This window comes from Rattus rattus, chromosome 9 (assembly GCF_011064425.1).
Source record: "Rattus rattus isolate New Zealand chromosome 9, Rrattus_CSIRO_v1, whole genome shotgun sequence".
In the NCBI taxonomy this organism is placed as follows: domain Eukaryota; kingdom Metazoa; phylum Chordata; class Mammalia; order Rodentia; family Muridae; genus Rattus; species Rattus rattus.
This window is the reverse complement of record NC_046162.1, coordinates 57,097,363-57,121,968: the sequence shown is the minus strand read 5'-3', so window position 1 is coordinate 57,121,968 and position 24,606 is coordinate 57,097,363. Positions and strand designations below refer to the sequence as shown.

The 24,606-nt window shown below is 42.4% G+C and overlaps 1 protein-coding gene across 3 annotated transcripts in view; it reads right to left on the bottom strand.

The window, feature by feature from the left end:
• Npepps (aminopeptidase puromycin sensitive) overlaps positions 1-22,822 on the bottom strand; it is an 86,995-nt gene extending 64,173 nt beyond the window's left edge. The window contains exons 1-3 of one of the 3 annotated variants that reach the window (XM_032913936.1): positions 22,725-22,822; positions 16,571-16,742; positions 4,407-4,491 (exon numbers count right to left, since the gene is read on the bottom strand). In XM_032913936.1, the coding sequence (XP_032769827.1) occupies positions 4,407-4,491; positions 16,571-16,742; positions 22,725-22,786 (319 nt within the window). In that variant the 5' untranslated portion in view covers positions 22,787-22,822. Of the gene's footprint in view, positions 1-1,103; positions 1,241-4,406; positions 4,492-16,570; positions 16,943-22,724 lie in introns of those variants that run through there. The other 2 variants (XM_032913935.1, XM_032913937.1) reach the window with 2 other exon arrangements.
• Positions 22,823-24,606: the final 1,784 nt, after the last annotated feature.

Below are 24,606 nucleotides of genomic sequence, written 5' to 3'. Positions count from 1 at the left end.
AATAAATAAATAAATAAATAAATAAATAAATAAATGATGAAGCAGGGGTTGGGGATTTAGTTCAGTGGTAGAGCGCTTGCCTACCAAGCTCAAGGCCCTGGGTTCCGTCCCCAGCTCCAAAAAAAAAAAAAAAAAAAAAAAAAAGATGAAGCAGGAGGTTGTTAAATGTTAAGTGTTCAAGGCCAGCCTTGGCTACATATAGTGCATCCCTTTCTCAAAAAGCAAAATGAAACAAAATAAAAACTCCCTAAAAATAAAGTAGTTAAGACAGTGGTGGAGTGCATGAGGAGTCTATCCCTGGTAGTCCATCGTGTGCCCAGCTTCTCCACACAAAAGTCTAAAATTCTAACAAAAGAAGCTGACTGAATATTTCAATATATATATAGCAGTACAGATGAAATTCAGGGCCTTGCACCTGTTACACAAGTATTCTACCACTGAATTACACACCAGCCATTAATATTTGCTTTTTCTAAGCATTATTTTCTGGAGGGGTGTATACCACAACACATTATGTCACCTTCCACCATATGGGTTCAGGAGCTCTGACAGGTCATGAGGCTGGGAGGCTGGCAGAGTGCCTTTTCCCCTTCTCAGTCTTCCCACTATAAGGGCCAGATGAATTTTCAAAATAATGACATTAAGACTTCAAAGGTGACTAGTGTTATTTATCTATATACATGATTATATGACAGAACATATATTAACAGAAGTTAGACAAGGACTTACAATCATGTAAAGAACCATTATTTTGTCAGGTTTAACAACTTGTTCTGATTATGTATTTTGGCAATGTCCTTTTATTACATTAAATATATGCACACTTCCATAAACACATATTCAAATACACAACTGTATTTCAAGAACACCGTAATTTGGGTCAAGCTTATATAGATAAGCCAAAGTGATGCTGGTAAATCTGAACTCTGCACTAAAGCTTGGAATAGTCACACTTCTCCAGGGGAGTCCTTTCCCACACTCTAATGCTGCAAGCAGCTTATCTGAAGGACGCACTCAGGAAAAGGCCAGCATAAAACTTTCCAATGATCCTTTTCTACGAGGCTTTACTCTGTCTATTAATGATAAATTAAAAGACTGGTTACCTGTCAGGACCTGAGTTCAGGCACTCGCATTTTTGAGTTTCGTATTTTCCTTGCAGACGCTGATGACAACACTAACCCTGCCCTGTGTAGGGAGGTACACTCCTTGCACTGGCTTAAGTGCTAGTATTTCACCAACCCTTGAAGTGCAGAACAGTAAAAAAAGAGTTTTCAGCCATTTTTGCTGAGTAAGATCTCAGTTGTTTTAAATTAACTATGCTTAAAAGACAGTGCCTTAGAGTATAATGGTCTCTCAGGAGTAATGCACACATACCACAAGAAAACCTTTTTTCACCTATTAAAAACATACATTGCAACAACTTCATGGCTTCAAATACTTCTCTGGTTGGTTTTACTTTAAAGCATCAAACTTTAGTGGCTCCTAATATCTAAATCAATCTTTTTCGATTTTTCACCCCCACCCAGGGTCTCATTGTGTACTCCTGGCTGAACTGGAACTGGAACTGACTATATAGACCAGTTTGTCTCAAAATATGAGATCCACCTTCCTCTGCTTCTAGAGAGCAAGAATTAAAGGTATGGGCCACCATGCCTGGCTCAATCAATCTTGCAGAAAATAATCAATATAAGTATTAATGGGTATTTGATGTGATTAGTTAGTTTAAAATGTTCCCTGTTACCAGCAAATAGCTCTGGAAAAAGCTGGATCAAATTTATAACTATTTGTTTCTAAAGAAACAACAAGCCATACTCTCCTATAATGTAAAAATCATTAAATGTTACTAGATCCAAGTATAAAATTAATTTTGTGTGTTGTGTGCATGTGTGCATGTGTGCCTGTGTGTATGTGGGGGGGGGGGATAGAGGCTATATCCATCACTGTACCTTATGCAAACCTTAAAATAGCAAATCAATAAAATTACCCTTTTGTGACTTGCGTCCTAATATACCAGATGAGCTCCCCCATGACTGGGTTTCTCTTGGTACCACAGGAGAAAAGGATTGAGGAATGTGCATTAGCTACTTCTAGAGGAAAACTGTGTGGTTTCTGTTTTTCCAAGACAGGGTTTCTCTGTGTAGCCCAAGCTGTCCTAGAACTCATTCTGTAGACCAGGTTAGCCTCCAACTCTGAGATTCACCTGCCTCTGCCTCCCACGCACTGGGAGTAAAGGCGTGGGCCACCACTGCCATGTGGAAAAGATTTTTTTTTTTTCTTTTTTTCGGAGCTGGGGACCGAACCCAGGGCCTTGAGTTTGCTAGACAAGCACTCTACCACTGAGCTAAATCCCCAACCATGCTGGAAAAGATTTTAAGTCTGTAAAAATGGCAATGTTTTATCAGAGTCTCTCTATTGATCCTACTCCTTAAGGAGGAAGTGCCCTGCTGCCTAAATGGTGACCACTCACTCCTCAGGTTGCTCCAGTGCAGGTCCCTGCCAGCTGAGCACTACTCAGCTGCACACACGCCAGACCCTGTAAAGCCTCTGCCTTTCCTGCAGTTTGCTTAGGAAGTGTTTGGGGGTTTTGTTTGGTTGAATTTTTTTTTTTTTAAGATTTGTTTTATGTATATGGGTACACTGTCACTGTCTTCAGGCATCAGATTCCTCTAAAGATAGTTATAAGCCACCATATGGATGCTGGGAATTGAACTCAGGACTTCTAGAACAACAGTCAGTGTTCTTAACCATTGAACCATCTCTCCAGCCCCTTGTTCTTGTTTTTTAAGTGAGTTAAGATGCCTACTGAAGGCACATGTTTAATTTACTAGATTCCCTATCTATACTGGATACCTCATTAACAGTTAAAAACCCTACAGTGACAGGGCTGGAGATATGGATCAGTGGTTAAGAGCAATAGCTGCTTTTCCAGAGGACCCAGGTTCAATGCCTAGCACCCACATGGCAGCTCATATCTATCTGTACCTCCAGTTCCAGAGGATCAGACACCGTCACGCAAACATATGCAGGGAAAACACCAATACACATGGAATTAAAGAGAAAGAATGATGATTCTGGGTCTTTGTATCTTCCATAGCACAAAGTACAGGGTCTATTCCTGTTTCTCAAGTGTTTCCACTTTCCTCAGAAGTGAAGAGATTGATCATCCTCTTATTTGCCAGGCAATCTTTCAAAAGCCTGCACTCACTCAAGTCTACTTGAAGAATGTTTTTCTCAAGTTAAAATGTAGCAAGCAGTTTGACTTCATAAACTACTGAGCATAAGCTAACTGTAGCAATAGTCTGGGCAACCAGTGTTACCTCATCTTTCTACTATAAGATGTCTTAAGAAAAAGTCATGACACAAATGCTAGACCTTAAAATAAACTTGTATGCCTCATTTCAACATAATGTAAAACAGAAGTATAAAAAATAGAAACTAAGAAAATATTGGTAACTTAATCTACGACAAATGAGATTTTCTACAACTAACCAATAAAATAGCAAGGAATGGCAAGGTAAACACAAAAGTAAAAAGAAGTCGGACTCCATTCAGTGTCTGTGGGATAACATCTGAACCTCAAACCTATTCCAGCCTTACTGACACTACAAGTTTATAACAGTTCTCATTTTAAAGATGCTAAGAGAGTCTCCACACAAAATACATCGTGGTTCTTTTAACATTCTCACAACTAACACCATCATCCAACTTCTTCTTTTTTTTTTTTTTTTTCCTTTTCTTTTTTTTCCGGAGCTGGGGACCGAACCCAGGGCCTTGTGCTTGCTAGGCAAGCGCTCTACCACTGAGCTAAATCCCCAATCCCTATCATCCAACTTCTAACCTTAACATCTGGCCTCATGAAGTATTTTTTCCAATAATAAGCAAGACTTACTATCTCAAGATTCAAGGTAGTGAAGTGTTTTTAAGAAAAATACATATAAAACTAAGCTTCTTTAATGAAACTTTCATGTTCAAAGTACTTAATTTAAAAAATAATTCATCAGCTTTGTTATGTTTGTTATATATTCATCTTACATTTATAAAATGTGATTTCCTAGGATAACTACATAAGTTGTTTCAAGGAGAATTTAAGTTTCGAGAATTTAAATTCTGACATTTATCTCAGAATACACTTAGATAATACTATTCAAATAGTCCCATAAACAACTAACTTACTTTCTTTGCTTTGTTTCATAGTTTTTTTGAGACAGTCTCATATGTACACCAAGTTGGTCAGAAACAGATCGTCCTTTTGCCTCAGTCTCCAAATCCTGGACTTACAGGGATGTACCACCATGCCCAGCACAATTTACAACAAGCAGTATTGAAGTTTCATTCCAAAAGCCAAAGTCAGTCAGGCTCTGTCTGTCTTTCTCACATACCAGATAAAAACAGAAAACAGTTCTTACCTTCATCTCCTTCTGGCGCATATGAAGCTGTAATAATGTCAATATCAGCACAATTCATCACAATCTGATTGGTTGCCTGCCTTACCTAAGAAAAGAAAAAACAGCTATTATCAGAAATTAATACTTCAAAACAGCTCACATTTTCTAAATTATATTAAAAACAACAATAATAATATGCTTATATTTTTCATACTAGTTAAACATCTGGTCAATATATAAAATCTTCTCCACCTAAATCTTTATATAAAAATTTTTCATTTTATATTGGGGATTGGACAGATAGCTCAGCCACTAAGAGCAGAAGGGTGGAATTCAATTCCCAACATCCCATCCACATCCAGGAGTCTCACTATTGTCTATAACCTCAGCTCCTGGGGGATCTGTCTCTGGCCTCCGTGGACATGTATGGGTACATGCACGCACACCCATAATACAACACACACACACACACACACACACACACACACACACACACACTAAAAATCTAAAAAAATAAAATATAAGAAAGAATGCTTTTTAAAACACAATATAGCATAAAACCTCCTGTCCCACCTGGGAATCCTTTGTCCAGCGTATGCAGACTATATATTCTACTTACAACCGGTCACTTAGAAATCCAAGTTATCAGATTGACTGCAGACAAATGCTTATCTTTAAGTAATACTTATTTTATGTCCTTAACAAATGACACAAAGATACAAAAATAATATAAAACACTAATGATAGAAGAACAAACTGGGCATGGTGGCACATGTCCTTAATCTCAGCACTCAGGAGGCAGAAGTTCAAGACCAACCTAGTCTACAGAATGACTTCCAGAATAGCTAGGCTACACAGAGAAACTCTGACTCAAAGAAAAGAAAAAAATAAGGATGGGGGTAGGGAGTAGTTCTTTTACTGTGTGGCAACACTTAAGATACGGAGGAAAGACAAAATATGCCTTCACATTTCAGGGACCCATTAGAGGTCTTGGACTTCATCTCCTCAGGACAGCAGGGGACTGCAGAATGAACAGAATAAAACTGCCTCCCACTCTTTCCATTTTCTAGAGATAACTACCACCTTAGTGCTACTGTCCATCTTTCCTATATGTGTTCAAACATACAAGAATCTACAAACTGTTCTCTACATTTTACACAATAGTATCAAGGGTATGTACAACTTTTCCCAATTAACTTTACTAATTTAGCAGTATGTAATAGATGTACACCTAACTTCCTTATATCGATGTGTATTCACATCGATGGATTTGTTTATTTAAAGTTAGGACGTCACTCTACAGTTCTTGCTATCCTGGAACTCACAGAAATTCACCTGCTTCAGCCTCCATTGGGATTAAAGGTATTCGCTACCACACCTGGCATGATCGTACTAATTTGAACTCCTCTATAGTGTTCCATCCTATAAATAAAGCAGTTATTTACCCAAACATTTCGGTCAGTGTTTCCTTTTATACATGCACATTTTTTTTTTTTTCAGAGAAAACCCTAACAGCTGTCTTTCTGGACCACGGGATATACATCTCAGCAATACCAATACTTGGCAAATCCCTCCAGAGTGACTCCAACTGACGCCCCACTGTACGAAGAACAGAGAAATGCAGTGCCTTCTAAAGCACTTTAAAATGTCTAACACTCTGGTGTCATTCTACGGTTTAAATTATAATCTCCTGAATTACTAACACTGATTATTACATAGCTTGTTTTTCCCCAAGAGTTTGAACATACAAGGTCCTTAGTTCAAGATCCAACACACACACACACACACACACACACACACACACACACACACACACACACACAAAACACTTATTAAAAAAATTTTGGGGTTGGGGATTTAGCTCGGTAGAGCGCTTGCCTAGCAAGGTCCTGGGTTCGGGAAAAAAAGAACAAAAAAAAAAAAAAAATTTATAGGGCTGGAGAGATGGCTCAGCGGTTAAGAGCACCCAACTGCTCTTCCAGAGGTCATGAGTTCAATTCCCAGCAACCACATGGTGGCTCACAACCATCTGTAAAGAGATCCGATGCCCTCTTCTGGTGTATCTGAAGACAGCTACAGTGTACTTATATATATATAATAAATAAAATAAATCTTTAAAAAAAATTCTTATAAATTTTCCTATTTCAAAACAAAAACTGTCACCTAATTTAACTTCTCTTTAAAAATGGCAATATTCCTTCCCATTGTATTTTATCAGAACATCCAACCAGTTCCTAAAACCTTTACACCCAACTGGTCATGGACAATAAACCTTTTGCCTACTCATAAACTCAATTTAAAAAGGAGGGTGGGAGCCAGGAATGGTGGGGCATGCCTGTGATCCCAGTACCGAGGACAGATAGATAGATAGGAGGCTATGAGTTCAAGACCTACCAGGGTCACATAACAATACCTTGTCTCGAAAAAAACCAAAATGATGGCAGGCGATGGCTCTGTGGGTAAAAGCCCCTGCTGTCAACCCTGACAAACAATCTGACCCCCAGGACCTCTATACACACTACGGCATCCCCAAACCCTCCCCCAACAAATAACAAAAGCAATTTTTTTAGAAAAAGAAATTCAAAGGAAAGGAAACTGGAGACTGCTCCAGAGAGAGAAATGACTACTTTTCAAAGTTTGAAGCTATGCCAATAGAACAACTGGTTTAGTTGCCAATCTTAATCCTCATCGAGGTGAACGTTTGTTGTCCATCAACACATATATAGTCTGTTTGCATGGCAGCCAAGCATCTGATTTATCAATGTCAACATGCCTGAACCACATTATATTTGCAAATCACATTTAGCTAATTACTACTATAACCACCTTGAAGGTACTTAAAATGTTTACTTTGGAAAGCACTGTATACAACATCAAATTACCAGTATTTTTCATTCTTCCTATGTTTAGGGAAAACACACCTGTTTATGCTAACAAATCAAGCTATTTGTTACTTAACAGCGTCTTCCTCTTTTCAGGATACTGACACTTTTTGTAAGAGTAAAAGAAGTCAGAGGAACAAAAATATGTACCTTAAAAATAGAACTCCAGGGGTTGGGGATTTAGCTCAGTGGTAGAGCGCTTGCCTAGGAAGGGCAAGGCCCTGGGTTCGGTCCCCAGCTCCGAAAAAAAAAAGAACCAAAAAAAAAAAAAAAGAAAAAAGAAAAAGAACTCCATTAAACCTTTTAAATGTCAGTCAATATTTTTTACACCTTATTAGAATGCATTTTAAAAGGCAACCAAACACAGGATAATCTATAAAAAGTGACTAAGTTAGCATTTACTGCCTGGTAAGTAGTAACCACTTAAAAGATATGGTGTACAAGTGTACACACACACACACACACACACACACACACACACACACACCCCAGATTAATTGCATTCTCACATGATTTAAAAAGCAACATTTACCTAACAGTTTATAAAGTAACTAATCAGTATATGATTTAAAATTTTAAGAACTTGGGGTTGGGAATTTAGCTCAGTGGTAGAGCAAGTGCAAGGCCCTAGGTTCGGTCCCCAGCTCCGAAAAAAAGAAAAGAAAAAAAATTATTTTTTTAAGAACTCTGTGCTGTATTGTGTAATTTTTGGGGTATCAGCACAAATGTTCAACCAAAGAAAGATAATTTACAATAAGCATTTGAACATAAGCATGTGTGCCGATTACAAGAAAATATAAAGTCATCCTTCCAGCAGTAGCAAGGACCTAACAATGTAGCATGTTTCTCATATTGACACCATCTTGTTAGTAAATGCCGCCTGTGCTCTGCTATAAAAACGTCAGTTACGTGCCTTGACTCCCAGCACTTGGGAAGCAGAGACAGACAGATCTACCCTGGTCAGCAGAGCAAATTCCAGGGCAGTCAGCACTACACAGAGAAACCCAGTCTTGAAGAAAAAAAGAAAGGAACGAAGGAAGAAAGGGAGGGAGGGAGGGAGGACAAAACAATAAGACAAAACAAAAAAATCAAGAGAGCTGGAGAAATGACTCAAGAGGTAAAAAGTATTTGTTGTTCTTGGAGAGGACCTGGTTTGGGTTTCCAGTATTCACCACCATTCATAACTCTTGCTCCAGGGGATCTGATGCCCTCTCTTGAGCTCCAAGGGCACCAGGGCCACATGTGTTCACACATATACACGCAGTAAAATACTCGCAAATATAAAATAAGTAAGTCAAAATGATAAAAATGAGAAACAGGCATTAATTCAAATAAATTTCCACTAAAACTGTCAATTGCTAAGTTTAAAAAGTGAAATGGTGGTGGTGGCGGCATATACCTTCAATCCTAGCACTGAGGAGACAGAGGCAGTCAAATCTTTGCTGAGTTCAAGGTCAGCCTGGTCTACAGAGCAGGTTCCAGGACTACACAGAGAAACCCTGTATGGGGAGGTGAGGGCTGCGGGGTTGGGGGGAATCAACAACAAGTGAAATGCTTAAGTTGGCCTATAAATTGTGCTGATAATAAGCTCACTTTAATGCCATAGAAGAGTAGAATGTCACATCTTTGTTTCAGCTCCAGGATAAAGTCTTTGGACTTCTATACAGACTGTACTTCAAATGAACCACATAAAAATGGCTGTACTAGGGGCTGGAGAGATGGCTCAGCGGTTAAGAGCACCCGACTACTCTTCCAGAGGTCCTGAATTCAATTCCCAGCAACCACATGGTGGCTCACAACCATCTGTAAAGAGATCTGATGCCCTCTTCTGGTGTATCTGAAGACAGCTACAGTGTACTTATATATAATAAATCAATAAATCTTTAAATTTAAAAAAAAAAAATGACTGTACTAAAAGCAGCATGGACCTCGGAAACAATTCTACAATGGAAGATCCCCAGGCACTACAGAGGTAGGGAGCCAATGAGCCTTCTCTGCAATGAAGTAACATGCTACATCTCCAGGCCTTACTGTGCTGGAAGGATGACGTCATACTGTGTTGTAACCACATACATAATAAATACATCTTGCATTTACTACAGTAAGACTCAATAAGGGTTGGGGATTTAGCTGAGTGGTAGATCACTTAAGCACAAGGCCTTGGGTTTGGTCCTCAGTTCTAAAAAGAGGGGAAAAATAATAATAATAATAATAATAATAATAATAATAATAATAATAATAATAATAATAATAGAGACTCAATAGATTTTTTTTCCTGATTGATAAATCCAGATTAAAAAAAAAAAAAAAAAAGCCCAGTGTTGTAACTACATGTAAACGTATAATGATTTGGAAGCCTGAGATACTTTCCCTAATAAGTGACTCCACTGTTAAAACTTTGTAATGGTTGTTGTGTTGGTGGAACAGAACTATAATTTCTCAAGTCAATGAGAAGCAAATAATCAAGTCAATTGGAACTGAGCTAAATTTCCTTACAGGAGATGCTGAAAAGAGAAAAGTGAAGGAAAAACCAACTGAGTACTTTTTCTGTGCGTGTGGGTGTGCGTGTGGGTGTGTCTATGTGTCTGTCTGTCTGTCTGTCTGTCTGTCTGCCTGCCTGCCTGCCCTTCCCACCCCCCCTCCCTAAACAGAGTTTCTCTGTGTAGCTTTGACTGTCCTGGAACTCATTCTGAAGACAAGGATAACCTCAAATTCAGAGGTCTGGCTGACTCTGCCTCCCAAGTGCTGAGATTAAAGGCATGTGTCTCAATTGCCTGGCATCTTTTTTTTTTTTTTTAAAGACGGTATGTTTTGTGGCTTTTTGTGGCTTAGGCTGGCCTCAAACTCTCACTATGGTAACCCAGTTGGAACTTAATAACCACCTGATTCTACCTTCAAAGAGTTAGGATTATATGCATGCACATATGTATGTATGTATGTACGTATATAGCTTGCTGGGCATGGTAGCACACCTTTACTCCCAGCACATGAGAGGCAGACAGGCACCTCAAAACAATAAATAAATAAATAAATAAATAAATAAATAAATAAATAAATATTGGCATTTATATTTTGTGACCACTTGTAAACATGACAAAGTTAAAACTGTGTGTATCTGTATTATGCACCCATCTCTAGGAGGGTAGCAGGAGTTAAAGCATGGTAGCCATGAAAATGAATTTCAGTGGTATCCATCATTATTCTCTTCCCCCATTTTAAGACAGGGTATATAGCTCTGGCTGGCCTGGAACTTTTTTTTTTCTTTCTTTCTTTTTTTTTTTTTATTAACTTGAGTATTTCTTATTTACAATTCGAGTGTTATTCCCTTTCCCGGTTTCCGGGCCAACATCCCCCTAACCCCTCCCCCTCCCCTTCTTTATGGATGTTCCCCTCCCCATCCTCCCCTCATTGCCGCCCTCCCACCAAGAATCCCATTCACTGGGGGTCCAGCCTTGGCAGAACCAAGGGCTTCCCCTTCCACTGGTGCTCTTACTAGGATATTCATTGCTACCTATGAGGTTGGAGTCCAGGATCAGTCCATGTATAGTCTTTAGGTAGTGGCTTAGTCCCTGGAAGCTCTGGTTGCTTGGCATTGTTGTTCATATGGGGGTCTCGAGCCCCTTCAAGCTCTTCCAGTTCTTTTCTGATTCCTTCAACGGGGTCCTGTTCTCAGTTCAGTGGTTTGCTGCTGGCATTCGGCCTCTGTATTTGCTGTATTCTGGCTGTGTCCCTCAGGAGGCCTGGAACTTTTTAAGTGGACCAGGATAGCAGCGAGTTCAGAATCTGCCTCTGCCTACCAAATGCCAGGATTAGAGGTGTGTACCAATACCCAGCCTTCCTTTTGGGGGGTATGAGGGTTCGGGGGGGGGGCAAGGTTTCATGAAAGGTGATGAACTCACTATGCAGACAAAGACAACCTTAAACTTTTGGATCCTATGCCTTACCTTCCAAGGCAGAGGATCCCAGGCAGATGGCACTCACTATCCCAGGGTGCTGGGGATCAAACCCAGGACTCTGCACTAAGGCACTCATCAACTGAGTTGCAACCCCAGGCCCTATCTGTGACTTTTTCCCAAAAAAGATAGTATAAAAGTCTGATGCAACGAGGCAAATATTAAATCTAAGTAAGTTATTTTCTGTATTTCTAAAACATTTCCTGATTCAAAATAAAAATAAAAACAGATTACAAATGACCAAATAAATCAAAACCACAGGTTCATAAGGTGTTCAAAAGTAAATCTCAAAATCTGGGGTGCTGAACTCAATAACAAAACAACTATCAGAAGGCTTGGTTCCTTGCCGCTGACTCACAGACAGATTAGAATAGATCTACTTTACAATAAAAACAGGCTCATTTATGTAGCAAAGTTCAAAGAAGCTTCATAGATAACTTGCTACTCAAGACTACATTTATCCCAGCTGTATTAGACATTGATAATCTAGAACCAGGAAGTTAAACAAAAAGGAAAAAAAAGGCTCCAACACCAGAGTTCCACAATAGATAATGAGTCCGTACAATAAAGCTTATACGGTTTACTCTGAAGCAAAGCCATCCAGCTCGCACTTAGAAATTGGTTTCTTTTGACTCTTACATTACCTCTCCAGCTCACTGTTCAGTAAACAGAGGAGAGGCCGTGTGGAGTGGGCAGTGTGACAAAACACAATTCACAACAGAAAGCAATGTGCCTGAGGGCAAGGAGCCCACAGCCAACTTCGAAGGACAGGTACTGAGTTAGTGAACTATAGAGTGTAGTTTGAGGTAACTTCTTCACGTATTCTAACATCAATGGCAGACATTCAGAATGAGACAGTATTTCAAAAAAGAAAAAGAAGCCTAGAGAATTATAAAGCTTAAACATTTCCACCCAAATTGGGTAAATGCTTTTAAAAGTTTAAATGTTTCAACGGTAAGTTTGATTTACATGGAAAATTCACTACAGAACTCAATGTCAGGTGGCCTCAGACAAAAGCTTCATAAATAAAAATTCCATTTTGAGGGAGTGATGATGCTGGGTCTCTGCACTAAGTTCGTGCACAGCCTAAATGCTGACCGTGAACTCTACCACCCATCTGCGGTTTGCTTGCTTTTGTTCTTTATCTCTCCCTTTATCTTTCTTTTGTGTGTCAGTCTGTCTGTCTGCCTGTCTCTGTATTTCAAGACAAGGTCTCACTAGGCAGGCCTGGCCGATTTGAAACTGGCCTTGAACTTGTGGTAATTAATCCTTCTGCCCTCTAAGGGCTAAAGTTACAAGCATAAGCCACCAGGCCCAGTTTAAAGCCTTCTATTTCTTACTTTATAGATACATTTTTAAAAAGCTGTGAGCAAATTCCTTGTTACCCATCTTCTAAACTTTATTTGCTAGGCTTGCACACAAGTCTCCGAAACACATTCTTACCATTAAGCTACACCCTAAACACCTCAAATTTAAGACCAATTAATGAGCTAACATGCTATCTATAGCATATTATTAATCTTGCTGTTTTTAAAGTAATTAAAAACTGTCAAACCATGATTCCTGAGAAAATATGAAAATATGGGCATAAATTTTCTTAACACAGGGCTAACAAAAACAATCACTTAGATGGTACGCTTTTAGCTGCCTAACCACCCAGTTTCTGTTACCCTCCTCTACTGCCAATGCAGTCATCTGCAACATGGATTATTTTGTTGGTAGAGCCCAGAAACTGGCAAGTATAACCTGATTTCTGGACTTTATGGATGAAGTTGGTTTCTCTGAGACAGAGCGTTTTCACAGGAGTGCCCAAATCCTGTCCTAGTCACTCTAGCGAAGGCTGCAGTCACACTCACGGAAGCCTAGAATCCAATTAATTCACCCTCAATAATGGCAGATCAGATTTTGAAATCTCTCAAGCATGTACAGATCCAAACCATCAAATATAAAAGTGAAAATGAAATGAATTATAAGCCTAAAAGTCTCTCCAGGCCCACAAAACACTTCAGAGCCTGCTGAAGCTGGGCATAGTGGCTCATACTCACAAGCCTAGCTCTCCGAAGGCAGAAGGACTGATGAGCCTTTGAAGGTGGCCAGGAATACGAGGCTGAGTTCCAAGTCAGCCATGGAGTATAAAACCCCATTTCGAAAACCTGCTGAATTAGAATAGCCATCTATGGGTTGGGCGACAGTTGGCAGGCCTTTAATCTCAGCACTCAGGAGACAGGTGGATCATGAGTTCAAGGTCAGCCTGATCTAGTGAGTGAGTGGTAGGACAGCCAGGGCTAGAAAAAAAAAAACCTTGTCTCAGAAAAAACAAAAACAAAAAAAAAAAAGAAAAGTCATCTATGTAAAAAGACAATGTTTAGGGGTTGGGGATTTAGCTCAGTGGTAGAGCACTTGCCTAGCAAGCGCAAGGCCCTGAGTTCGGTCCCCAGCTCTGAAAAAAAGAAAAGGAAAAAAAAAAAAAAGGACAATGTTTTACATTCACCTTTCAGGAGTCCGGCACCTAAGGCCAGGTTAAAAATCCACCAAGTTTCTAATCTATAACCTGTACAAATACTCTGCCATAAAATTTTGCAACTAAAACTAAGGCGACCAACTATGCAACTTTCAATAGTAATATGATATCAATTGCTAAGTGACTTAATGCCATTAGCCCATCTAAACTTTAGAATTTTTTTTTTTTTTTTTGTTCTTTTTTTCGGAGCTGGGGACCGAACCCAGGGCCTTGCGCTTCCTAGGTAAGCGCTCTACCACTGAGCTAAATCCCCAGCCCCTAGAATATTTTTAATATCAACTATGTAACATTCAATACTCCGTGTAATATATCAGTTGCTAAGAAAGTAACTTAATGTTATTAACTCATCTAGAATTTAGAATATTTTTAATTAGGGGTTGGGGATTTAGCTCAGTGGTAGAGCGCTTGCCTAGGAAGCGCAAGGCCCTGGGTTCGGTCCCCAGCTCTGGAAAAAAAAAAAAAAAAAAAAAGAATATTTTTAATTTACACAACGATACCACCTAATGCCACAATTCCAACATACAGTATCAATTCCCAGGTCCAGTTGCTTTAACTACCATTAATTCTTTTACACTTGCAAAGGGGCAACTAGCCACTTAGCTTGAAAAGAATTTCTGGGAAAACATTTTTTTCGTTTTTGAAGGTCAGAAAGATGTCTCAGTGGGTAAAGGCACTTGCTGCCAAGACTCTTGACTTAAGTTCAATCCCAGAGCCAACATGGAGGAAACATAGAACCTACTCTTGAAAATTGTCCAATGACCTCTATAGAAAAGCGTGCTGCAGCATTCATGTGTGCACACCCACACAAACATGTGCACTCATAGTTGAACACACAAAGGAGGGAAGTGTTTTGTTAATGCTTTGTAAAGTCTATTCTTTCAAAAAGATCCAGTTATTTCCTTGTATCAGATTCACAAATCAGCCAGACATGATGGTGTGTGCCTAGAACCCAAGATACTCTGGAAGCTGAGGTGTGAGATGTGAGTCCTGCTGCTAGGTAATATACAACTTTGTGCATCCTCATGGCAGAAACCAATATTTCCATCTTTTTTTTTTTTTGGTTTTGTTCAAGGCAGATTTCTCTGTGTAACCCTGACCTGGAACTCACTCTGTAGACCAGGCTGGCCTCAAACTCAGAGATCTGCCTGCCTCTGCCTCCTTGAGTGCTGGGATTAAAGGCATGGCCCCCAATTTGTTTTCAACTCTTTAGAGAAGTAGGGAGAGGTAAAAGTGATTACTATGGAGACCAAGCAGTCTGAGTTAGAACCCGAGATCCCACAGTGAAAGGGTAAGAGACAGTTGTCCTCTGACCATACATGCCACAGTTCCCACGCACCCCAACCCACTCACACACAAACACATTTTTAAAGGGGCGGGGGAAGCATGTTACTGCTTGTCGTTCTAACATTTCAATAAACCTCAATAACCAGTAAGCAAATCTGTAGTACTTTTTCCTCAATGTCATCTGTCAGTGTGCACACCTTCCAGATTTATCAACTCCGGTCAGCTTTTATAACCTTAGTCTTTTCTCGGAATTCAAATTCATTCAAGCCTAGGCCCTTCTTGAAAAGGTCACAAGGCACTCTCCTGTTGACAGCGATGCTGACAGCATCTAAAGCCGGCAAAGCTAATGTTCCAAATCTAACAGCAAATTCTGTGCTTTTACATCGATTTTCAAACTTGAGTATCATACTTTCTTGGCTTTCAAATCATTCTAGTACTTGTCTACGGTTCTCTCATTTCATTGCAACACACACCCTCATCTTTTAGGTTGAGGCCTACTGGCCTGGCTTCCTCCACCACTCCTGTTCCCCAACCCCTAGCTGGGGTAGGAAAAGAAACGGAACCAATTATATTTACACCATTTGTGTCACAGATAGCTATCAAACAGCTCCCAATTTTCATTTCCGACTTCATGTAACGAATTATACACCGTGGTTATTTATGGTAACTCTTTGGGACCTTTGCGAGCCATCTATAAGGATGGTCTCCGAAATCAAACAATACTGCCAGATAATGCTTCGGGAGGAGGGAGGAGCGTATGATTCACCAAAAAAACTGCAAAGAAGAGTAATGGAATATTTTCACCAGTAGCAGGCTAAGACTGAGAGTTTTCTTTCAGAAGAGGCGACTGCTAAACAACCACCACTGAAGAAATAAATCCACCAGTTTCACAGGTTTCCAGAGCAAGGCTGATAGGAGAAGCGGAGCTGGGGTCCTCCGCAGCTTCTCAGGAGGTTAGGGGAGAACAAAGTCACTGCTGCACTGTCATTTGAGGGGAAGGGGGAGGGGGCGGATCATCCTGGAAACCCGGCCCCTGGGCAGGATCAGGCCGAGAGAACTCGGTGAGGCTGCCTGGGATTAACATTCTCGTTCCACTCCCCACCCCCCTTCTACACTCTCCCCACCTCGCTCTCAAGTGCCAGATGACCGCCCCTTCCAATCTATCCCCCGCGGGGTGAAGGGACGACCAGGAAGGAACGCAGTCCGCAGGGTTGCCACCAAGCAGGCAGTCCTAGCCCCTTCTAGTTCCCCACCCCCCACCCAGCTTCTCCCGGAGCTCGGCCCGGAAGGCGGGGACCAGGGGCGCTGCACACAGGTGTGCTGGCCCCTGAGGGGCGCACCGCCCGCAGCCCGCAGGCTCCCGCAGCGCGGAACCCGCCGGGCCGGGGCTCAGCACGCCAGTCCCGAGGGGCGCGCCGCACCGCCTCTCGCTCGGTCCTGCGGCCCACGCGCCCAGCCCCCCGGCCTCCAGCCCAGCCCGCGGGCGCGGCCCCTAACTGCTCGCTCGCCCGCTGCTTGCCCCCTGGCGCCCGAGGGTCGCCGTGCCTGGGCGGCGGCCTCCAGCTTGCCCTCGAAGGTGAAGTCCAGCAAATCGGGCTTGAGGCAGAGGCTGTAGTTGATGGGCGACACCTCGGTGGGCAGCCGCTCGAAGGGCCGCTTCTCCGGCATCGCGGCGAGGCCCAGGCTGTGGAGGCGGCGGCGGCGGCTAGAGGAGCGGCTGAGGAGGAGAAGGAGGGGAGGAGGCGGAGGGCCGAGGAGGAGCAGGCGGCGAGCGAGGGAGGGGACGGCGGCTGCCAGCCACATTCACCGGGCGCGGGCGACCGCCTGCCGAGAGCCACCGGGGAGGCTGGGGCGGGGGACAGACCCAGCGGGCGCCTGGGCCGGGCGGGCGGCGGTGCGGGCGGGCTGGCTGCCTACGGGGAAGGGGGGCGGAGAGGGCAGGGGAGGAGGGGGGGGGGGGCGGCGGCGGCTGCGTGCGCGGCCCCGCGGGGTGGGCGCCCCCCGCTGAGGGGCGCGCGCCGAGGGCGGGGCGGGGCGGCGAGGGCGCGGCCAGCAGACGGGAAGGCGCGAGGCGGCTCTTGGCGCTGCACCTGTCGGCCTGTGACAGGAAAGAGCCATGAAGGGCGTGAAGGAGCTCCTGAGGTGCTATGGAAAATGGAAGCCTACCCAGCCGTCAAATCGGCCAGGGTGACTTGTGGAAACAACCATTCTACCTCAGCGGTGTGATGCTGACCTGAGGCTCTTTTCTACTAAATAGCCAGTTGAAAGGATGATATGAAAACAGTTCTACCAGAAACTGTTTCGTTACCCAAGTCGCTCAAACCAGTGAAATCGAATCCTTTAGGAGACTGATTTCAAACATTAGAAAGACTGGATCCCACCATTTAATGTCTAAAACAAGATGCTTCATTGCTGGGCATGGAGGCTGAGGCAGGAGGATCATCCTGGGCCAGACTGGACCCCAGGATGAGTTCCAGGATAGTCTGGGCACAGTAAAATTTTGATTCAAAAACAAAGATGATACTAATAATCAAATATATGTTTCCGGATTCCTACCTTCTTGTGGTTCTAGACATTGAACTCAGAGCTTCCACACAGGCTAGGCAAGCAGGTTGCCACAGAGCCACACCCCAAGCCCTTGTTTTAGTTTCTGCTTTTTGCCAATTGTGACTTTTGTAAAAGTGTCCTAACTGTGGCTCTCTCCATTCTGCAGTTATCTCTCTAATTAAGACCTATGTTTAAACCAAGGCAAAAAAATGTTTATTCCTAAAAGCATATTTCTTCATAGAAACTTGTAAGGTGGAACCAAAGCTTAATTTTCAAAACTCAGTGAAGAATTTTAAACTAAACAAGCACTGTCCTATGGACATTACACTGTGAGCTGCTAGGCAGAATTAAAACTACAGAAGTTATTGCTTCTCATCTCTTTAACCCAATATATCCAGAAGATTATAATTTCATCGTATAATGAATTTTAAAATGAGGGGCTTGGCAGTGGTGATACAGGCCTCTGGAGGCAGGGGAAAGCAGATCTCTGTGAGTTGGAGGCCAGCCTGCTCTACATAGTGAGTTCTAGGACAGCTAGGGCAACACAGAGAAACCCTGTCTCAGAGAGAGAGAATTAGCGAGACACTTAATAGACTGATTCAGTAAGTATTGTATATTTACAGTCCAATTCTCTCTAGCCCCATTTCAAATGCTCAATACTCACACATGGCTAATTCCTATCGTATTGGACAGCAGAGTTGTGGATACTCAATTTCCCTGTTTTCCTCCGAATCCTACACACACTCTTTAGAAAGACAGATGCAATCTTTTTTTTTTTTTTTTAAGATTTACTTTATTATATATAGGTACCCTGTAGCTGTCTTCAGACACACCAGAAGAGAGCATCAGATCTCATTACAGATGGTTATGAGCCACCATGTGGTTGCTGGGAATTGAACTCAAGACCTCTGGAAGAGCAGTCAGTGCTCTTAACTGCTGAGCCATCTCTCTAGCCCCAACAGATGCAATCCTTAAAGAGTTGGGCCTTTAATATTTCTTGAATGTTTACTAAACGTTTTTTACTCATTCATTTAACCTTTCAGAAACTCTGTGAGATGGACCTCATCCTCAAGCACAAGGCCCTGGGTTTGGTCCCAGCTCGAAAAAAAAAAAAAAAAGAAGAGACGGACCTCATCCTGTTTTTATTTATTTTTTAAATGTATTTATTATTTTTTTTTTTGGTTCTTTTTTTCGGAGCTGGGGACCAAACCCAGGGCCTTGCGCTTCCTAGGCAAGCGCTCTACCACTGAGCTAAATCCCCAACCCCAAATGTATTTATTATATACAAGTACACCATAGCTGTCTTCAGACACACCAGAAGAGGGTATCAGATCCCATTACAGATAGTTGTTAACTACCATGTGGTTGCTGGGAGTTGAACTCAGGACCCCTGGAAGAGCAGTCAGTGCTCTTACCACTAAGCCATCTCTCCAGCCCATCATCCTGTTTTATATATGCGAAAACAGTTCACACAAAAAGATCATGACTTGCCCAAGACTTGTGTACAGCTAAATATTGGTGGAACTGGAGTTGGGACCCAGTCATTTCTGTTTTTCTCTGGAGAACATTGCACCAGCTTCCTTCATAATTCTGCCAGTTTGGCTTATTCTAATCCAACTGTGTATGGGCTCCTCCAAACGTTTGCATTGTGAAAAAAAAAAAAAAAAAAAAGGCTTCCCTGAGTCAAAGCAAAATTGATTTATAACCATCTAAGGCTGTCCATGAGCTGTTTACCCTTTAACATAAATTCTCCAGTCTAACTCGTTTACTGTCTAGCCCTTACACATTGTTAATTTGCTCAGGAATTAGTGCTTCAATGGCCTCCTCATCCTTTTTTGTGAAATGTGTGCCCCTCCCTTCCTCACCTTGCCCGGAAGAATCCTCCCAGAGGAACTCCACCCAGCACTAGTCCTTTCCCATTAACTCTGGAGCTCTGCTGATTGATGTGGACTTGTTCTTAGGTCTTGCAATTGATTCTTACGGGTTTTGTTTGTAGATTTTTGCAGGATGAACACGAGCAAGAGCTGGCTTGCTTTTTATGTTTTGCGTGTTTCTCCTGAAACAGGGTCTCACACTATAGCCCATGCTGTCCTCAAAACCACTGTACAGACCAGCATGGCGTGGAACCTTCATCTTTCTCGCCTCAGCCTTACGGGCATGCGCCACCACCACTTGGTTTGTTTTCCTATTTTATTTTCCTTTCCCGCTACTCTTTTCTATCCTTTTTTATTTTTTTTATTTTTTATTTCTTTTTTTTTTTTTTTTTTTTTTTTTTTTTTTTTTTGTTCCAGTGGTGGGGGCCGAACCCAGGGTATTTTTTATTTCTTTAAGACAGGGCTCACGGGGTTGGGGATTTAGCTCAGTGATAGAGTGCTTGCCTAGGAAGCGCAAGGCCCTGGGTTCAGTCCCCAGCTCTGAAAAAAAGAACCAAAAAAAAAAAAAAAAAAAAAGACAGGGCTCACCATGTCACTGGCTAGCATGGAAACATGGAAACTGGTGTTGGTTGGCTCTTAACTCTCAAAGATCTGCCTATCTGCAAGTGCTAGAATTCAAGTCTAGGGATTTAGCTCAGTGGTAGAGCGCTTGCCTAGCAAGCGCAAGGCCCTGGGTTCGGTCCCCAGCTCCAGAAAAAAAAACTTCGGGTGCTGGGATTACAGACTTGAGACACCACACCTCCCGTCTCTTCATTTCCTTTCTGATTCATTTACTTTTTAAAGCGCTCGCTCTCTAGTTCTTTTATTGCTCTCAGTACCAGGCCCTGAACAAAGTACATCTCAGGCCCTATAGAGTCAACTGACAATAAGCCAAGAGAGAGAATGTCTGCTTTGGTCTGTGTTGTCTTTCCTGTCCAAGCTCTGTGTCCTACAGAGAAACCGTGGACCTAAGACTATAGACAATCTTCCTAAATCACAGGATTAAAGATTGCAGTGCACAAGGGCTTAGCATAGAGGGCTTTCCTGCCGTGTGCTTTAAAACAACTTCAATCAGTAATTTTGAACTTTCTGAGAAGGAAGAGTCTGTATTCAGCCCCATCCCTGAACCCATAACACGGGAGATTTCAGTATTTCAAGACATTTCCTATCGGGGACTGGATACTCCCTAATATATAGTCCATCATGGCTTCTAAAACAACTGAAATGAAGAACTCCAGGTCACTTGGAAATTCTCCATGGTACTTCGGACAAGATAGGGAAGTCAGTGATGTGACAAGATCATCAGCCTTACTTTTACCAGGTTTCTAGGCATCTGCTTAACAATCCCTTGAAAATGTACAAATTTAAAAAAAAAAAAAAAAATCGGTGTTGGGGATTTAGCTCAGTGGTAGAGCACTTGCCTAGGAAGCGCAAGGCCCTGGGTTCGGTCCCCAGTTCCAAAAAAAAAGAACCAAAAAAAAAAAACCAAAAAAAAAAAAGCACTGACTACTCTTCCAGAGATCTTGAGTTCAAATCCCAGCAACCACATGGTAACTCACAACCATCTGTAATGGGGTCTGATGCCCTCTTCTGGTGTGTCTGAAACCAGCTACAGTGTACTTATATATAATGAATAAATCTTTAAAAAAAAAAAATCTTCTAGTCTATAAGCATCAATAAAAACTTGGGGGGCAGGGAGTGCTGGAGAGATGGCTCAGTAGTTAAGAGCACTGGCTAGGGTTGGGATTTAGCTCAGTGGTAGAGCGCTTGCCTAGGGGCAAGGCCCTGGGTTGGTCCCCAGCTCTGAAAAAAAAAAAAAAAAAAAAAAGCACTGGCTGCTCTTCCAGAGGACCTAGGTTCAATTCCCAGCACCCACATGGCAGTTCACACCTGTTAACTCCTGTTCCAGGGGATTGGACATAATGTACACTGACCAGATGGCTCAGTGGCTAAAGGCACTTGCCCTCAAACCTCACAATCTGAGCTTGGTCCCCAGAACCCACGCAGTGGGGAAAGAACAGACTCCTAGGAGTTGTTCTCTCTCTTCACGTATCCTGTGTCACAAACACAAAACCTACCTACACAATGAATGGGCTAGGGGTGTATGAGAAAGAAAAAAGGCAAAAGTAAAAGTTAAGAAGGCCATGTATTGGAATCACATACCTGTCATCCAACTACATGGAGGGCTGGGCCTGGAGGATTGTCAGGAGTTCAAAGCCAGCCTGGGCTACTTAGTGAACTTGAGCTATCCTCCAAAACAAAAAAGAAGCAACAACCAAACAAAACCCTTAGCATGTTGCCTGCATCGGCCAGGTGTGACAGTGCAATTGTAACAACAGCACTTGGAAAGTGAAACAGTAGTAGCAGAAGTTCACAGCCATCCTCTACTAGAGTGAGAGACCAGCCTGGGCTACATGAAACCCTGTCTCAAAAACCAATAAAAAAAAGAAAGGGAGAGAGAGAGAATAGACAGCTATAGTGTCTCAGACCTTTAATTTTAACTCAGAAGGCAGGTGGGTCTCTGGAAGTTAAGGTCATCCTGGTATACAAAGTGATTTCCATCTCAGCCAGAGATACACAGAGAAACCCTGTCTCTAGAACCCCAAAATGATAATTTTAAAAAATGCATGAAAGTGTAAAAAGCTAAGAAAATAGGCTGGGGGCGCTGGGGATTTAGCTCAGTGGTAGAGCGCTTGCCTAGCAATCGCAAGGCCCTGGGTTCAGTCCCCAGCTCCGGAAAAAAAAAAAAGAAAAGAAAATAGGCTGGGGAAATATAGCTGAGTGGTACAGTGCTTGCCTGCCCAGAGCTCCCAAGGAGATAATTTCAGTGTCGTCTCTTACCAAGAACAAGGCAAAGACATACACATTTCCTTCCCTGGTTTCACCATCCATAAATGTGATATGTGCTGCAATTGTGGCTTGAAATTTTCTATGAAAAGTCTTACCATTTTTGTAATATGAGCGGGTAAAGGAGACAGGAAATGTAGATCACTGAGAGAGAGGATTCCAAACCAAAGGTTAGTACAGGAGTTAGAGCAGGGAGCCAAACTATCCAGGCAGGAGAGAACGCCTAGCTGCGGAACCTGGAAGGAGGAAGAGAAAGAAGTAAAGAGTATGGGAGACCAGAACCAAACCCACCATGTCAGATCAAAACAAAACATCACTACTTCAAATGATGGCCTCGATGTTGATTTCAAGGAGGGAAATTATAACTCTGCTTCCGCTAATATGAGTCTTACCTGTAGAATATGATGAAGGGGTTCCAAAAGCCAGAGATGCAGAAAGTTGGAGCACAATCCATGGAGAGCACCTTTACTCCCTGCCTCTCTTCTTCTTCTTTTTTTTTTTTTTTTTCTTTTTTTCGGAGCTGGGGACCAAACCCAGGGCCTTGCGCTTACTAGGCAAACGCTCTACCACTGAGCTAAATCCCCAACCCCCCTGCCTCTCTTCTTAAGGTTAAAATGGCCCTTGTGATGACAGTAATGTAAGTAAACAGCATTACCACTCTCCTGTGTTCTTCCCTAGTGCTCCCTAGTGCTCAGAAGGCAGAACGTAGCTGATCTCCTTGACTTTGAGGCCAGCCTGACCTATGTAATGAGTCCTGGGCCATTTCCTTTTCCCTTTTAATTGGGGTTATCAAGATAGCTCAGCAGGTAAGGACACTCACTCGCTCCCAAGCCTGGTAACTAGTTAGATCTCTAGAACCCTTGTGGTACAAGGAGAGAACCAACTCCTGCAAGCTCTTCTCTGACCACACACATGCTTTAAGAGCATGTGCATGCACAAACAATTATTAGAAAAAATATTATGCTGATTGATACATATATATATATATATATATATATATATATACACACACACACTGTATTATATAAAGTTTTTGGGGTTGGGGTTGGTTTGTTTATTCATTGGTTTTTGTTTGTTTGTTTGTTTGTTTTTTCGGAGCTGAGGACCAAACCCACGGCCTGCTGCTTGCTAGGCAAGCGCTCTACCACTGAGCTAAATCCCCTATTCATTGGTTTTTTAGTGTTTGTTTTTGGCATCTTTAGACAGGGTGTCTCTGTATAACCCTGACTGTCCTGAAACTCACTCTCACCAGGCTGGCCTTGAACTCGGAGATCTGCCTGCTTCTGCCTCCTGAGTGCTGGGATCAAAGGTATGCACATCACCACTACCCAGCTGTTTGCTTTTTTTTTTCAAGTTTTTTTTCTTTGTTCTACAGTACACCACTGGAGAGATGGCTCCAGACTGCTCTTCCAGAGGTCCTGAGTTTTTGGCTCACAACCATCTGTTTTTTCTTCTTGTTCTGAAGACAGCAACACAGTACTTTAAAAAAAAAAGAGTCTAACCTAGGAACTTGTTTATAGCAGTAGACAAACATTCTTCCTACCCCAAACCTACACTCCAGCCTAAATTTCTTCGTTTAAGAATGGTAATAATAGGGGTTGGGGATTTAGCTCAGTGGTAGAGCGCTTGCCTAGCAAGTGCAAGGCCCTGGGTTCGGTCCCCAGCTCCGAAAAAAAAGAAAAGAAAAAAAGAATGGTAATAATATTCTGTAGATTCAAGTGAGTCCAAAGATCGGTCCTATTTAGTCCAAAAGATTGCAGTTTCTTTTGGTATCTTTCCATCAGGAAGTAGAGTCATACATTTCCACCTGCCTTGTTTCCTTTTCTCACCCCCACCCCCACCCCCACCCCCACTCTGTCACTTCTGGTCTCCTCATAATCATCACGTCTAGCTTATTTGTCACCCCGAGTGCCTGACAGCTACAGACAGACCAGCTCCTTCACAGGTGATCTTCAGATTAAGTTGGGCCTGCTCACCTCTGTTCTCTTGGGAACGCTGAGCCACCAGGGCTTTGCAGAAAGTGTGCTAGGGAGTGAAGCCAACCGCTACAGGCAAAAATGCAGATGTCTATGTCTGTGGGTTTCTGGGATGTTGCTACAACGCTTCTCATGGAATCCCATGTCTTTAAAGGTTACAGTGTTCTGGCGCTGGCATGCTAGCATTGGGTTTCAACCACATTTACATTGACTTAAAAAAAAATCGATCCAGGAGATGGCTCAGTGGGTGGAGGCCCTTGTCACTCAGACCTGCACTGAGTCCCACACCCCCAGAGTC